At 52.6% G+C, this 15769-nt stretch overlaps 1 protein-coding gene across 10 annotated transcripts in view; it reads right to left on the bottom strand.

Annotated features, from left to right (window-relative positions):
• Positions 1-1823: 1823 nt before the first annotated feature.
• TYK2 (tyrosine kinase 2) overlaps positions 1824-15769 on the bottom strand; it is a 31569-nt gene continuing 17623 nt past the window's right edge. For 6 of the 10 annotated variants that reach the window (XM_074384637.1, XM_074384640.1, XM_074384639.1 and 3 more), the window contains 12 exons: positions 15645-15732; positions 13800-13927; positions 12555-12690; positions 12317-12471; positions 10770-10920; positions 8199-8305; positions 7768-7960; positions 7255-7373; positions 6657-6829; positions 6179-6296; positions 2336-2446; positions 1824-2253 (listed from right to left, as the gene is read on the bottom strand). In XM_074384637.1, the coding sequence (XP_074240738.1) occupies positions 2119-2253; positions 2336-2446; positions 6179-6296; positions 6657-6829; positions 7255-7373; positions 7768-7960; positions 8199-8305; positions 10770-10920; positions 12317-12471; positions 12555-12690; positions 13800-13927; positions 15645-15732 (1614 nt within the window). In that variant the 3' untranslated portion in view covers positions 1824-2118. The remainder of the gene's footprint in view (positions 2254-2335; positions 2447-6178; positions 6297-6656; positions 6830-7254; positions 7374-7767; positions 7961-8198; positions 8306-10769; positions 10921-12316; positions 12472-12554; positions 12691-13799; positions 13928-15644; positions 15733-15769) is intronic. The other 4 variants (XM_074384638.1, XM_074384641.1, XM_039466232.2 and 1 more) reach the window with 1 other exon arrangement.

The following is a 15769-nucleotide window of genomic DNA, read 5'->3' as shown; positions in this document are numbered from 1 at the left end:
TGCCACAGCCTCCCAAGTAGCTGGTCTTACAGGCACCCACCACCATGCCCAGCTAATTTTTGTCTTTTTAGTAGAGAAGGGGTTTCACCATGTTGGCCAGGCTGGTCTTGAACTCCTGACTTCAGGTGATCCACCTGCCTTGGCCTCCCAAAGTGCTGAGATTACAGGCGTGAGCCACTATGCCTCACCAATTTTTGTATTTTTAGTCAAGACGGGGTTTCTCCATGTTGGCCAGGCTGGTCGCAAACTCCTGACCTTAACTGATCTGCCCACCTTGGCTTTCCAAAGTGCTGGGATTACAGGCGTGAGACACTATAGCCAACCAACCTCATTTTTAAAATTTTCATTTAAAAATAATACAGATCAGGTCTTCCTGTATTGCCCAGGCTGGTCTTGAACTCCTGGGCTCAAGGAATCTTCCTGCCTCAGCCTCCCAAAGTGCTGACATTACAGGCATGACTCATTGTGTCCAGCCAACTATAATATTGACTTAAGCACTTGTTTGCATGTCTTTCTGCTAGGCATTTTACAGACACCACCTCATAAGCTCTTTACATAAATCCTATGAAGTAACAAGTGTGAAGGTCCCATAATGGAGGACTAAGGCCCAGAGAGGTGAAGCCATTTGCCTGAGGTCACACAGAAATGTGAAAGGGTGAAACTGGCAGTCCAATCTATGTAGCATGTGACCGACCCAACCAAATACTTTGTGCATTCAGCAGCTAGTTATTGGCTGGGCACGGTGGCTCATGCCTGTAATCCCAGCCCTTTGGGAGGCTGAGGCAGGTGGATTACGTGAGGTCACGAGTTTGAGACTAGCCTGGCCAATGTAGTGAAATCTCATCTTTACTAAAAATACAAAACTTAGCCAGGCATGGTGGTGGGCACCTGTGATCCCAGCTACTCAGGAAGCTAAGGCAGGAGAATCTGTTGACCCCAGGAAGTGGAGGTTGCAGTGAGCTGAGATTGTGCCATTGCACTACAGCCTGGGCTACAAGCGAGATTCCATCTCAAAACAAACAAACAAGTAGTTAATGAATGACTTCTGTGTACCAGGTACTGGACTGGCTATTGGTTTGGGAGTAGGTAAAAGTGTAACAATCGAGGCCTAGTGCAGTGGCTCACCACTGTGTAATCCTAGCACTTTGGGATGCTGAGATGGATGCATGGCTTGAGCTCAGGATTTTGAGACCAGCCTGAACAACATGGCAAAACCCAGTCTCTACAAAAGTACCAGAAAAAAATTAGCCTGCTGTGGTGGCACATGCCTGTGATCCCAGCGACTGGGGAGGTTGAGGCTGGAGGATCACTTGAGCCCAAGAGGCAGAGGTTGCGAGTGAGATCAAGCCAATCGACTCTAAGCCTTGGTGACAGAACCAGACCCTGTACAAAAAAATTAAATCATTGAATCCTGGCTGATACAGTGAGTCAGGCCTGTAATCCCAACACTTTGGGAGGCCGAGGTGGGTGGATCACCTGAGGTTAGGAGTTCAAGACCAGCCTGACCAACATGGTTAAACCCTGTCTCTACTAAAAGTACAAAAAATTAGCTGGGCGTGCTGGCCAGTGCCCATAATCCCAGCTACTCGGGAGTCTGGGGCAGGAGAATAGCTTGAACCCAGGAGGTGGGGGTTGCAGTGAGCCGAGATCATGGCATTGCCCTCCAGCCTAGGCAACAAGAGCAAAACTCTGTCTCAATAAATAAATAAATAGTTGAATCCAGCTACCTCTTCAGTGTCTTAGGCTAGCTGCAGCCCACAGGAGACCAGACCCCCAGCTAACCCACCTTGCTGAAACAGGGCTCCAAGAATCACGGGCTCCAGCAGAGGAAAGAGGAGTTTATTACCAGATGGTGGAAATGGTGGGCTCAAGTTTGGGAGCTGGGGATTCAGGGGCTAGATTACTGCCCCACACATCTTGGGTCCCTCAAGATCACGGTTAGGCTTACGGCCATGAAAGAAAAGTCGGTTCATAAAGGTGGAGTCTCCAGATAGGAGTGATGCACAGGGTGTGGGTGATGACTTTGCCCTCCTGGCTTCCTCCTGGGGTAAGGAGCAGGAGGCACCCTCTGCGGCCGCTGCCTGGCCCAGTCCTCCCAGGCAGGGCTGCCACTGTGAGTCAGCACACGCTGAACACTGAAGGGGCCTGGCCTTGGTACTTCTCGTGGACTGTCTTCAGGATGGGTATGAGGTTCTGGAAGGTTGGGCGGAAGGATGCCTCTGTCTCCCAGCAGTTCTTCATGAGGTGATAGACCTAGAAGGAAAACCCAGAGCAGGTGGGGTTGTCCTCTCCACAGCAGGATGGCAGAGACAATGAAAAACAAAAGAAGTCTCACCTCACAGGGACATTTGTCGGGCCGTGGCAGCCTCTCCCCTCGTTCCAACAACTCGGTGAGTCTCAGCACTGTCACCTGACCCTGGGTGATGCCTATGAGCTCAAGGAATTTCTACAGTAGAAACAAGACAAGCTCTTTTCAAGAGGCAATGAAGGCCAGGCAAGGTGGCTCATGCCTGTAATCCGAGGACTTTGGGAGGCTGAGGCAGGTGGCTCACCTGAGGTCAGGAGTTTGAGACCAGCTGGCCAATATAGTGAAAGCCTGTCTCTACTAAAAATACAAAAATTAGCTGGGCATGGTGGCAGGCACCTGTAATCCCAGCTACTTGGGAGGCTGAGGCAAGAGAATTGCTTGAACCTGGGAAGTGGAGGTTGCAGTGAGTCAATACTGCACCATTGCACTCTAGCCTGAGCAACAAGTGCAAAACTCTGTCTCAAAAAAAAAGGTCGGGTGTGGTGGCTCATGCCTGTAATCCCAGCACTTTGGGAGGCCAAGGCGGGCGGATCACCTGAGGTCCGGAGTTAGAGACCAGCCTGACCAACATGGAGAAACCCCATCTTTACTAAAAATACAAAATTAGCTAGGTGTAGTGTTACATGCCTTCAATCCCAGTTACTGGGGCAGCTGAGGCAAAATAATTGCTTGAACCTGAGAGGCAGAGGTTGTGGTGAGCTGAGATAGTACCATTACACTCCAGCCTGGGCAACAAGAGCGAAACTTCATCTCAAAAAAAAAAAAAAAAAAAAAAAAAAAAAAAAATCACTCTGCAACTTCATGAAATTGATTGCAAGGGTTCTAATCCCACCTCCTACACTTTTTGGCCCTGTGACTTTGAATTTGAGTTGACTTCTCTGGGCCTCAGTTTTTTCATCCCTAAAATAGGATAACATCTGCCACCTGGGACGACTGTGAATGTTGAAGTAATAGTTATAGAGCAAGCCTGAGTCAGGTGTTTGCTGTTATTAAGCCTTACAGCAGGTTGTTCTTATCCAGAATTTTTTTTTTTTTTTTTTTTTTTTTTTTTTTTTTTTGCCACGGAGTTTCGCCCTTGTTACCCAGGCTGGAGTGCAATGGCACAGTCTCAGCTCACCGCAACCTCCGCCCCCTGGGTTCAGGCAATTCTCCTGCCTCAGCCTCCTGAGTAGCTGGGATTACAGGCACGCACCACCATGCCCAGCTAATTTTTGTATTTTTAGTAGAGACGGGGTTTCACCATGTTGACCAGGATGGTCTCGATCTCTTGACCTCGTGATCCACCCGCCTCGGCCTCCCAAAGTTCTGGGATTACAGGCTTGAGCCACCACGCCCGGCCCAGAATTTTTTCTTGAGACAGTCTTGCTCTGTCACCCAGGCTGGAGTGCAGTGGCACAATCTCTGCTCACTGCAACCTCCAACTCCTGGTTTCAAGCAGCTCTCCCTGCCTCAGCTTCCTGAGTAGCTGGGATTACAGGCACCGGCCACAAGGGCCATGGAAGAAAAATAAGTTCACAGAGGTGGGGTCTCCAGATAGGAGTAAGGCACAGGGTGTGGGTGAGACTGACTTCCCCCCTCCTGGTTTCCTCCTGCGTTAGGGAGCAGGAGGCGTCCTCTGTGGCCACTGTATATTTTTTATTTTTATTTTTTAGTACAGAGGGTTTCACTATGTTTGCCCGGCTCGTCTTTAACTCCTGATCTCAGATGATCTGCCCACCTTAGCCTCCCAAAGTGTTGTGATTACAGGCGTGAGCCAGCACACAAGGTGTTTTTTGTTTGTTTGTTTTTGTTGTTTTTTGAGACGGAGTCTCCCTCTGTTGCTCAGGCTGGAGTGCAGTGGCACGATCTCGGCTCACTACAATCTATGCCTCCCAGGTTTAAGCAATTCTCCTACCTCAGCCTCCCGAGTAGTTGGGATTACAGGCGTCCACCACGATGCTCAGCTGATTTTTTTTTTATTTTTTTAAGATACGAGGTCTTAGGAGGCTGAGGCACGAGAATTGCAGTCGGGAAGTGGAAGTTGCAGTGAGCAGAGATCACACCACTGCTCTCCAGCCTGGGCAACAGAGCGAGGTTCTGTCTCAAAAACAAACAAAAAAGCTGGGTGCGGTGGTTCGGGCCTGTAATCCCAGCTCTTTGGGAGGCCGAGGCAGGTCAGGAGATCCAGACCATCCTGGTCAATATGGTGAAACTCCCTCTATTGAAAATACAAAAATTAGCCGAGTGTGGCGGCACATGCCTATAATCCCAGCTACTCAGGAGGCTGAAGCAGGAGAATCACTTGAACCCTGCAGGGGGAGGTTGCAGTGAGCCGAGATCGCATCACTGCACTCCAGCATGGGGTCAGAGCGAGACTCTGTTTCAACAACAACAACAAAAACCGAAGTCTCATTACATTGTCCAGGCTAGTCTCGAATTCCTGGGTTCAAGGGATGCTCCCGCCTCGACTTCCCAAAGTGTTGGGATTACAGGAGTGAGCTACTGTCCCAGCCCTTTTTTCCCGTCTCATAAAGGCGCTTTAGAATAAGCCCCAACATCACCCTTCAGACTTCTTTTTCTGGTATTAAAAAAAAAAAAAAAAATTAAAATAAAAAAAAATAGAATAAGCCCCAGCAGACTCTGGGCTCCTCCCCCAAGGTCAGGACTGGCCAATCCCTGTGATCCGTGACTACACAGTGATTGGCTCGGCGGAGCACACAGGAACCAGGTTGGACCAAACGGAGCAAGCTCTGAGAAAAGCAGGTAAAAGGACCGCTGGGACCCTAAGCCAGAGGTATGGGTTCCTTGAGGGTTAGGGGGCACTGTTGCCACACAGGGAAATCTTCCCTGACAGATGCCACCACAAACAGTAGATCCGATGGAGAAAATAGGATTCCTAATGACATCTAAGAGTCCAGGTTGAAGCCCCTGGCCCTCCCCATCCATGGAGCGTGCAAATAGCAGAATAAACTGTTCCTATTTTGCCTACCTCCGTTTAAAGGTTTCTGTCACGGTCTGTGGCTCCCTGCACTGTAGGTAGGCCATTTTACAGATCAGGACTGTGAGCTTCAGTGAGTGAGCACTTGCGAGACTGATGAGTTGGGATGTGAATGCACGATTTTCAATTTTTTGGTTTTGAAATGGAGTTTCACTCTTGTTGCCCAGGCTGGAGTGCAGTGGGGTGGGTGGGCTAGGCTCACTGCAACCTCCACCTCCCGAGTTCAAGTAATTATCCTACCTCAGCGTCCCGAGTAGCTGGGATTACAGGTGCCCGCCACCACACCCAGCTAATTTTTGTATTTTTTTAATTCACCCAGGTGTGGGCGGGCTGAGGCCGAAAAGGGCATCAGCCTAATTTTTGTATTTTTAATAAAGATGCGGTTTCACCATGTTGGTCAGGCAGGTCTGGAACTCCTCACTTCAAATGATCTGCCCACCTCGGCCTCCCAAAGTGCTGGGATTACAGGCGTGAGCCACCGCACCCAGCAGTTTTTGTTTGTTTGTTTTTTTGAGACGAGTTTTGCTCTAGTTACCCAGGCTGGAGTGCAATGGAGCGGTCTCAGCTCACCGCAACCTCCGCCTCCTGGGTTCAGGCAATTCTCCTGCCTCAGCCTCCTGAGTAGCTGGGATTACAGGCACGAGCCACCATGGCCAGCTAATTTTTTGTATTTTTAGTAGAGACGGGGTTTCACCATGCTGACCAGGATGGTCTCGATCTCTTGACCTCGTGATCCACCCGCCTCGGCCTCCCAAAGTTCTGGGATTACAGGCGTGAGCCACGGCGCCCGGCCTGTTTTTTTGTTTTTTAACACTTGCTATGGACTAGGGAAACTGCATGCCTTTCTAGTTCCTCTAGCAAACTCCAGGTGAGGCTGCGGGCCTGGCTCTCACCGTTGGGGGGCTCTGGCTGGAGGCACAGTGCGTCAGCAGCTCATACAGGGTCACCCCGAAGGACCAGACATCGGACGCATAGTAGAATTTATACTCCTTCAGGCACTCTGGGGCATACCTAGGGGGATAAGGACACTTAGGCCTGGGGAGGCTGTACTGAGGGTTTGGGGGTCACACCAAGCTGAACCCCTCACCTGGGACTGAAGGATCTTTCCGGGCTTAGTTGGGACACACCCTTAACAGCGCAACCTGAGCGGGGTGAGGCGCTTATAGGCTAGGCCGGGTTAACCCCGCCCACCAAGCCAAGCCGCACTCTTTGCCCGGCTCCTTGCAACCATAGGCCCCGCACCCCGCACGACTAAGCCCCGCCCCGCTCCACTGGGACCACGCCCTGTCATGAGACCCTGCATCCTTCCACTCCACCCTGCCTGTTCCAAGTAACCTCAACACCCCCTCAGACTGCACCCCGCCTGGTCACCAGAACACGGGGCTGTCCCCATCCTCGCGCACACGGTAGTACTCGTGGCCTTCGGGCACGGCCTTGGCTAGGCCAAAGTCCCCGATCTTGACCAGCCTGTCGTTGTCCAGCAGCACGTTGCGCGCGGCTAGGTCTCGGTGGATGTAGTGCTGCGCGTGCAGATAGGCCATGCCCTGGGGGGCGGGGCGGGGCTCGTGAGTTTCAATGAGGCGGGATTCGGCCGGGGGAGGCGGCAGGACCTGAGCAGCCAGGATGGCTGGGGGACAGTCAGGTCAAGCCTGTGGCGACCCGGCCGCTGTAGAGGGCCGGATAGCAGGCGACACCAAGCAAAAGGAATCTGAGCCAGAGAGCAGGGGCGGGGTTGGAGAGCAACGCTGGCTTGGAGGGCGAGTTGGGAGAGGCACAGCCTGCCGCGCGTGGTCCCTTGGGAGGGGTGTGGCCAAGTGAGCCGGCCAATTGGGAGATCGGCGCAAGGACAAGCGGGTCTGGGCAAATGAGCAGGGGTGGGACGTGAGAGCAGACGGGACCGGACAGCTCAGGCCAGCCCAGGCTGAAGAGGAAAAGGCAAGCTCCGGAAGCAGGGGCGGCGTCGACCCACCTCGCAGATCTGCTGGGCGAACAGCAGCAGCTGGGCCAGCCCGACGCTGTGCCGGGGCAGGTAGTCTCGGAGGCTGCCCAGTGGCACGTACTCCATGACCAGTTGCACCGACTTCTCGCCTGCCGCGGAGAGGGGCGGCCCCGGTGGGGGACGATGGAGGGAGGGCCGGGGACAGCCTACCCTGAGCCCAGCAGTGGCCCTCCAAGGTCAGGAAGGAGGGCCAAGACCCGCGCACACTAGACCCATTCCTCAGGTGGGATGGACCCATCCACCACCCCATTCTAACTTAAGGGAGCTGCTAGTGGCTCCCACACATCCTGGCCCCAGCAGGTAGCGGCTCCCCAGAAGGGAAGGAGGCAGCCTGGCCATGCCCACCCAGCTGCCAAGAACTGCGTCCAGTAGCTTGAGGTCGAGGCTCAAATTGGTTGGGCCAGGCTGGCCCCGCCCACAACGCCACACCCACACTGTAACCACGCCCCCTCGGGTTGCTGGGGCTCGCCGAGTCCCGCCCACCTTGGTCCTCGCTGCAGCCCTTGTACTTGACGATGTGCTCGTGGTAGAGCGTGCGCAGAATGTCAATCTCCTGCTTCCAGCCTGAGCGGTGCTGGGGGCCGCAGTCTGCCTTGAGGGCTTTCACTGCCACCATCTCGCCAGTGCCGTCGTTGGTGGGATCATAGCAGTACAAGCTGACCTTACCAAAGTGGCCCTGGTCGGGCGCCCACGAGGATCAGCTCCACCTCCGCAATCCCGGCACCCCTCCCAAACCCCCGATTTCCCAGGCCACTCCTCGAGGGAGATCATTTGGAATACCCCAGGCTCAAACTACTCCAAGCTCTTAAGACTCCTTGGCACCTAGATCTCCTGAGAGTCACCTTAGGTAGGAATTTATCCTCAATCCCCAAACTCCTCCCCTACCAGGCAGGCAGCCCAGGCCCTCGCCTCACCTCGCCCAGATCTCGGATCTTTTTCAAATAGCGCTTGTGGAAAACAGTAGGATCTGACGCAGGTGAGTCCAGGTTCACAGTCAAGACATCAGCAAGATCTGGAAGAGCTGCGGGGGGTAAGATCTGACCCCGACCCTTTCCCAGCAGGCCCACACTTGGGAGTCACAAAGCTGGCCACAGCTACCCCAGCCTCCGATCCCAGAGGTAAGAAGACTTTTTCAGCAACAGCTAAAAGAGTCCACTTTCTGTCCAAAATGATGCAGAGTCGGCTGCATCAAAACTGACACTTGTTTGGGAGGCCGACGTGGGAGGATCATTTAAGCCCAGGAGTTCAAGACTAGCCTGAACAACATGGCAAAACCCCATCACTTAAAAAAAAAAAAAAAAAAAAGCTTAAAAAAATTGCCGGGCGCGGTGGCTCAAGCCTGTAATCCCAGCACTTTGGGAGGCTGAGGCAGGTGGATCACGAGGTCAAGAGATCAAGACCGTCGTGGTCAACATGGGGAAACCCCGTCTCTACTAAAAATACAAAAAAATTAGCTGGGCATGGTGGTGCGTGCCTGTAATCCCAGCTACTCAGGAGGCTGAGGCAGGAGAATTGCCTGAACCCAGGAGGCAGAGGTTGCGGTGAGCCGAGATCGTGCCATTGCACTCCAGCCTGGGTAACAAGAGCGAAACTCCGTCCCAAAAAAAAAAGAAGGAAAAAAAAAATTACTCCCGTGTGGTAGCATGTGCCTGTGGTCCCAGCTACTTGGGAGGCTGAGGTAGGAGGATCATTTGAGCCTAGGAGTTTGAGGATGCAGTGAGCCTGGGCCACAGAGACTATCTCTTAAAAATAAAAAACAAACCTGACATCTGGATGTTCTGAGATTGGATAGAGGACACAGATGTTTCAAAAAGAAAAGGGGAAAACTGACCAGGCATGGTGGCTCACCCCTGTAATCCCAGCGCTTTGGGAGACCCAGGCGGGAGGATCCCTAGAGCCCAGGAGTTCCAGGCTGCAGTGAGCCATGATCATGCCTGTGAATAGCCACCACACTCCTGCCTGGGCAACACAGCAAGACCTAGTCTTTAAAACAAAAAACACAGGCCGGGCGCGGTGGCTCACGCCTGTAATCCCTGCACTTTGGGAGGCCCAGGCGGGTGGATCACGAGGTCAAGAGATCAAGACCATCCTGGTCAACATGGTGAAACCCCATCTCTACTAAAAATACAAAAAAAATTAGCTCAGCATGGTGGCACGTGCCTGTAATCCCAGCTACTCAGGAGGCTGAGGCAGGAGAACTGCCTGAACCCAGGAGGCAGAGGTTGTGGTGAGCCGAGATCGTGCCATTCCACTCCAGCCTGGGTAACAAGAGTGAAACTCCGTCTCAAAAAACAAAACACAAGAATGTGATATGGCCAGTTGAAAATACCATATTAGGCCGGGCGCGGTGGCTCAAGCCTGTAATCCCAGCACTTTGGGAGGCCAAGGCAGGTGGATCACGCGGTCGAGAGATCGAGACCATCCTGGTCAACATGGTGAAACCCCGTCTCTACTAAAAATACAAAAAAAACTAGCTGGGCGTGGTGGCGTGTGCCTGTAATCCCAGCTACTTAGGAGGCTGAGGCAGGAGAATTGCCTGAGCCCAGGAGGCGGAGGTTTCGGTGAGCCGAGATTGCACCATTGCACTCCAGCCTGGGTAACAAGAGTGAAACTCCATCTCAATTAAAAAAAAAAAAAGAAAAAAGAAAATACCATATTAATTTTTTTAAGAAAACAATACAAAAATTTTTTAAAAAGAAAAAACTGCAATGGTCTAATTCTCTAATTAGAGACAATCCAAAGAAGTTGTATCTCTCCCCAAACAAAACATTAAGGAAGCCAGGCATAGTGGCTCATGCCTATAATCCCAGCACTTTGGGAAGCCAAGGTGGGTGGTGCACAAGGTCAAGAGTTCGAGACTAGCCTGGCCAACGTGGCGGAACCCCATCTCTACTAAAAATACAAAAATTAGCCAGATGTGGGGGCATGCGCCTGTAATCCCAGCCACTCAGGAGGCTGAGGCAGGGGAACTGCTTGAACCCAGAAGGCAGAGGTTGCAGTGAGCCAAGATTGCACCATTGCACTCCAGCCTGGGTCACAAGAGCAAAACTCCAGCTCAGGAAAAAAAAAAAAAAGAGTTTGAGACCAGCCTGGCCAACATGGCAAAACCCCATTTCTACTAAAAATAAAAGAAATTAGCTAGGCATGGTGGCACATGCTTGTAATCCCAGCTACTTGGGAGGCTAAGATGGGAGGATAGCTTGAACCTAGGAGGTGGAAGTTACAATGAGCCAAGTTACAATAGCACCACGGTGCTCCGGCCTCAGCAACAGAACAAGATTCCATTACAATAAACAAAATAAATACATAAATACATTAAGGAGAGCTCAGGGCAGCCAGGCAGGGCACACTTGTGAACGCCACTGCAAGAAACTGGCACACAACCTGAAATACAGTTCAGAGACCTCGAAAGTACTACGGAAATAGAGCAGGGATCCAAGCCCTGTCCCACTTCCCCAGGATCCCAGTGCTGGGATGGAACTCACTGTGGGGTTGCAGCCGGGTGAGGTCACGCAGGATGGTGCGGAATGACGGCCTCTGGGTTGGCTCATAGGTCAGACACTGGCCAGTGAGTGTGGCCAGCTCTGGACAGGAGGGCTGGGGCAGCCGGTGCTGCCTCTGGTAGAAACGCTCTTTCTGTTGGGGAAGGGACCCAGAGGAGTCAACATCCTTCCCTCACCCTAACCCCTTCCCCAAGAGGCAGAGTCAAGCCCCAGAGTGGCAGGGCTGGACTGGCCAGGTGCCTGCTCTTGTCAGTCCCATTTTACAGATGAGGCAACTGAGGCTCCTCAAAATGGGAAGATGTGCTCACAGCTGCAGAGCCAGAACTGGGACCCAGGTGCAGTGATGATGCAGCACTGGAGTGTCACAGTCAGCCTCCCGCCTGGGGTTCTCTCCTGCCCCTCCTGTGGACCACAGCTCCTCAATACACCAAAGCCTCAGCCTTTGCACAGCACATGCACTCTGCCTAAGCTGCCCTTCCTAGCCAGGCTCATTGGCATAATTTTACATTTAGATAAAACCTCCTCCAGGGCCAGGCGCAGTGGCTCACACCTGTAATCCCAGCACTTTGGGAGGCCAAGGAGGGCAGATCACTCAAGGTCAGGAGTTTGAGACCAGCCTGGTCAACATTTAGCTGTGCACCTGGCTCAGCCCCACACTGAGATCCATCCCAGTGCTGGGACCCTGGGGAAACCCGTCTCTACTAAAAATACAAAAAATTAGCTGTGCATGATGGTGGGTGCCTGCAATCCCAGCTACTCGGAAGGGCTAAGGCAGGAGAATTGCTTGAACCTGGGAGGTGGAGGTTGTAGTGAGCAGAAACCATGCCACTGCACTTTAGGCTGGAGGACAGAGTGAGACTCCGTCTCAAAAAAACAAAAACAAAAACAACATACAAACCTCCTCTGGGAAGCCTTATCTGACCCCAGTGCTGGGTGAGGTACGTCCTCTGTCCCTCTTCCCCTCTCTGCAGCCAGGGTATCTCCATCACTGCCCTGGTCACTCTGCCTGAAACTGAAGCCAAGTCTCTTACTTGCCTTCTGTGTGCCAGGTACAAGGACCTAAAAAGGCTGGGACTGACCAGGCACAATGGCTCACGCCTGTAATCCCAGCACTTTGGGAGGCTGAGGCGGGCGGATCACCTGAGGTCAGGAGTTTGAGACCAGCCTGGCCAACATGGCGAAACCCCATCTCTACTAAAAATACAAAAATTAGCCGGGCATGGTGGCGAACACCTGTAGTCCCAGCTAATTGGGAGGCTAAGGCAGAATTGCTTGAACCTGGGAGGCGGAGAGTGCAGTGAGCTGAGATTGCCTGGGCAACAGAAGGAGACTTCATCTCAAAAAAAGAAAAAAAAAAAAAAAAAAAAAGGGACAACAGTGAGCCCCGAGTGGACCGCCTGCAGATGGCCCAGAGAGACTTAAAAAGTCACGCAGCCAGAGGGGAGGCAGCTCTGAGCTCTGATTCTGTCCTCTGGACTCCTTGGAGGGGCCCCCTTTGTGGGAAGGGCCCAGGGGTTCCCTAGACATACCTCGGAGGGGCTGCAGTTCTGGAGGGGGGCCTCTCCATCAAAGCAGATCTCGAGGAGGGTGGCACCAAAGCCCCACTTGTCCGTGGCAGTGCGTAGGCTGTTGGGCCCGCCTGACAAGCACTCGGGGGCCATCCAGGGGATCCGTTCCACACGCTCTGGGGGCCCAAGGTCAGAAGTCACCAAGGGTGAAAGGAACAGGGGAAGCCCCCACTGTACCCAGGTCCCCTCAAGTACTCACCCTCCCTGGAGAGGGCGCCCAGGCCCACGCCGGGATCACTCAGCTTGATGAAGGGGCTGGTGCCCTCCTCCAGCCCCAGACGTGCCAGCAGGATGTTCCGGCCACACACATTACCATGAACCAGGTTCTTGTTCTCCTGGGATGGGCGGAAGAGGGGGCGAGGCCATCAGGAGGGACACAGATGCCAACACCAAACCTGGCCCCCATAGGGACAGCCAATGTGAAAAGGACAACTGTGACCATCACTGGGTTTGTTTTTTTTTGGGGGGGGGGCATTTTTTTTTCTTTTTGAAACAGGGTCTCATTCTGTCTCCCAGGCTGGAGGATGGTGGCAAGAACATAGCTCACTACAGCCTCGAACTCCTGGCCTCAAGCCCTCCAAGTAGCTAGAATTGCAGGTGCACCCTACCACAGCTGGCTAATTCTTAAACTTCCGGTGGAGATGGGGTCTTGCTATGCTGCTGCCCAGGCTGGAGTACAGTGGTGTGATCATAGCTCACTACAGCCTCAACTTCCCGGGCTCAAGTGATCCTCCCACCTCAGCCTCCTGAGTAATTGGGCCTACAGGTGCAAGTTACCACATCAGTTAATTTTGCTGTGCATGTGTGTGTGTATGGTTTGTTTTGAGATGGAGTTTCACTCTTGTTGCCCAGGCTGGAGTGCAATGGCACGATCTCAGCTCACTGAAACCTCCACCTCCCAGGTTCAAGCAATTCTCCTGCCTCAGCCTCCCAAATAGCTGGGATTATGGGCATGCACCATCACGCCCAGCTAATTTTTGTATTTTTAGTAGAGATGGGGTTTCTCCATGCTGGCCAGGCTGGTCTTGAACTCCCAACCTCAGGTGATTTGCCCGCCTTGGCCTTCCAAAGTGATGGGATTATTACAGGCGTTAGCCACTGTGCCTGGCCATTTTTCTGTATTTTTAGTACAGACAGGGTTTCACATTTTGGCTAGGCTGGTCTCAAACTCTTGACCTCAGGTGATCGCCCACCTTACCCTCCCAAACTGCTGGGATTACAGGAGTGAGCCACCATGCCTGGATATTTATTTTTTCTCTTTAATTCTTTTTTAAAATAAATTTTAAATATCTTTTTTTAAATTTTTAATTTTCTTTAATTCCTTCAGCACCATAGTTATTTATTTTTTAAAGATGGGCACTCGGCATGTTCCCTGGGCTGGTCTCAAAATTCTGGGCTCCTGGCCCTCCCTGAACGACCCAGGCCCCGCACACAGGCCACACACCAGATAGCTGAGGGCGCTGGCCAGCTGCTGGGCCACCACCATCTTCCAAGCCATGGGCACACAGCCCCGCTCCCTCCGCAGCCACACGTCCAGGGGCCCGTGCTCCACGTACTCTGTCACCATGATATCTGCAGAGACACAGCTGAAAGTGAGTTTGGGGAGAGGAGAAATGCAGAATGCAGCACAGGCAGCAGAGGATGAGGGCACTGGGGTCCAGGTAGGGTGAGGCAGGGAGGAAGACAAAGTTCAAGACAGAAAGGTGGGCCAGGCACTGTGGCTCACTCCTGTAATCCCACCACTTTGGGAAGCCAAGGCAGGAGGATCACCTGAGGTCAGGAGTTCAAGAGCAGCCTGGCCAACATGATGAAACCCAATCTCTACTAAAAAAAAAAAAGAAAAACAAAAAAATTAGCCGGGCGTGGTGGCGCACACCTGTAATCTGAGCTACTTGGGAGGCTGAGGCAGAAAAACCGCTTGAACTTGGGAGGCGGAGATTGCAGGGAGGCGGAGATTGCAGTGAGCCGAGATCACACATTACACTCCAGCTTGGGTGACAGAGACAGTGTGAGACTCCGTCTCAAAAAAAAAAAAAAGAGAGATAAAGGTGGCAGGGTACAGTGGCTCACACCTGTAATCCCATCACTTTGGGAGGCTGAGGCAGGAATATCCCTTGAGCCTAGGAGTGACCAGCCTAGGCAACATAGTAAGACCCCATTTAAAAACTTTTTAAAAAATCAGCCGGGTGTGGTAGCACATGCCTGTGATCCCAGGTGCTCGAGGCTGAGGTAGGAGGATTGAGCCAGAGGTCAAGGCTTCAGTGAGCCATGATGGCGCCACTGCATTGCAGCCTGGGCAACAGAAGGAGACCCCATCTCACAATAAAAGAAATAAAGGTGAGCCTAGAAAGTGAGCAACTAGCAACAGGGGATGGGCATGGATAAGCAGAGGCTGGGGGCTGAGGTTGGGGTGTAAGTGATGCAGTCAGGATAGTCAGGGGAATATGGGTCAGGGTGTCGGCCAGGGTCTGGGGGAAGCTGAGGAAGACTCACACACACAGGGTTAAGGGATGGGTGAGTCTAGGGTTGTTTTGTATGGGGCTTTATTATTTTTTATTTATTACTATCATTATTTTTGAGTGCAGTGGTACAATTATGGCTCACGGCAGCCTTTAACTCCTGGGCTCAAGCAATCTTCCCATTTCAGCCTCCTAAGTAGCTAGGACTACAGGCACATGTCACCATGCCTGGCCCTAATTTTTAAATTTTTTTGTAGAGACAGTGTCTGGCCATGTTACCCAGGCTGGTCTTAAACTCCTGGGTTTAACCAATCCTCTCACCTCAGCCTCCCAAAGTGCTGAGATTAGAGGTGTGAGCCACTGCACTCGGCCTATACTGGGAGTTTTGAGCTACCAGCAGAGGAAAGGAAGAGGTGGGGTTAGGCAGAGTTGGATGTGCAGGGGCTGAGGTCCGGGAGGATCAGGGCACATCAGTGTTGGAGTCTGGTTGGGGCCATCGTGCTGATGGGGCCGGGGGCAGATGGAGGCTAGACTGCAGAGGTTGTTTGGGAGATAGATGGAAATGGGAATATAGTTGGGAATCAGGGAGTGGGTTGAGACTGAGGGCAGATGAGGGTCGAGGTGTCGGGATGTAAGTTATCGGCTGGAATATCGTCAGGGGTTGGGGTCTAGATTGAAGGTCAGGGTATAGCTCGGGATCAGAGTATAGGTGAGAATCGAGAAATAGGCATCAGTTGGGGTATAGGTCGAGGGTTGGGGTACAGATCAGGGAGTGGGTATAAGTCAGGGGTGGCCTGCCAAGGAGGGTGGGTATGGCGGGACCCACTCACTTTCAGGGCCGCGCACACAGACGCCATGCACGAAGGCCAGGTGCACGTGGGAGACCTGGCTCATGAGGCTGGCTGTCTCATAGAAGGCCTGTGGGGACCAAGCAGGTCAGGTGGGTGCAAAGCTG

Source organism: Saimiri boliviensis, chromosome 14, assembly GCF_048565385.1.
Source record: "Saimiri boliviensis isolate mSaiBol1 chromosome 14, mSaiBol1.pri, whole genome shotgun sequence".
Lineage (NCBI taxonomy): Eukaryota > Metazoa > Chordata > Mammalia > Primates > Cebidae > Saimiri > Saimiri boliviensis.
This window is presented reverse-complemented; position numbering and strand designations above follow the sequence as displayed.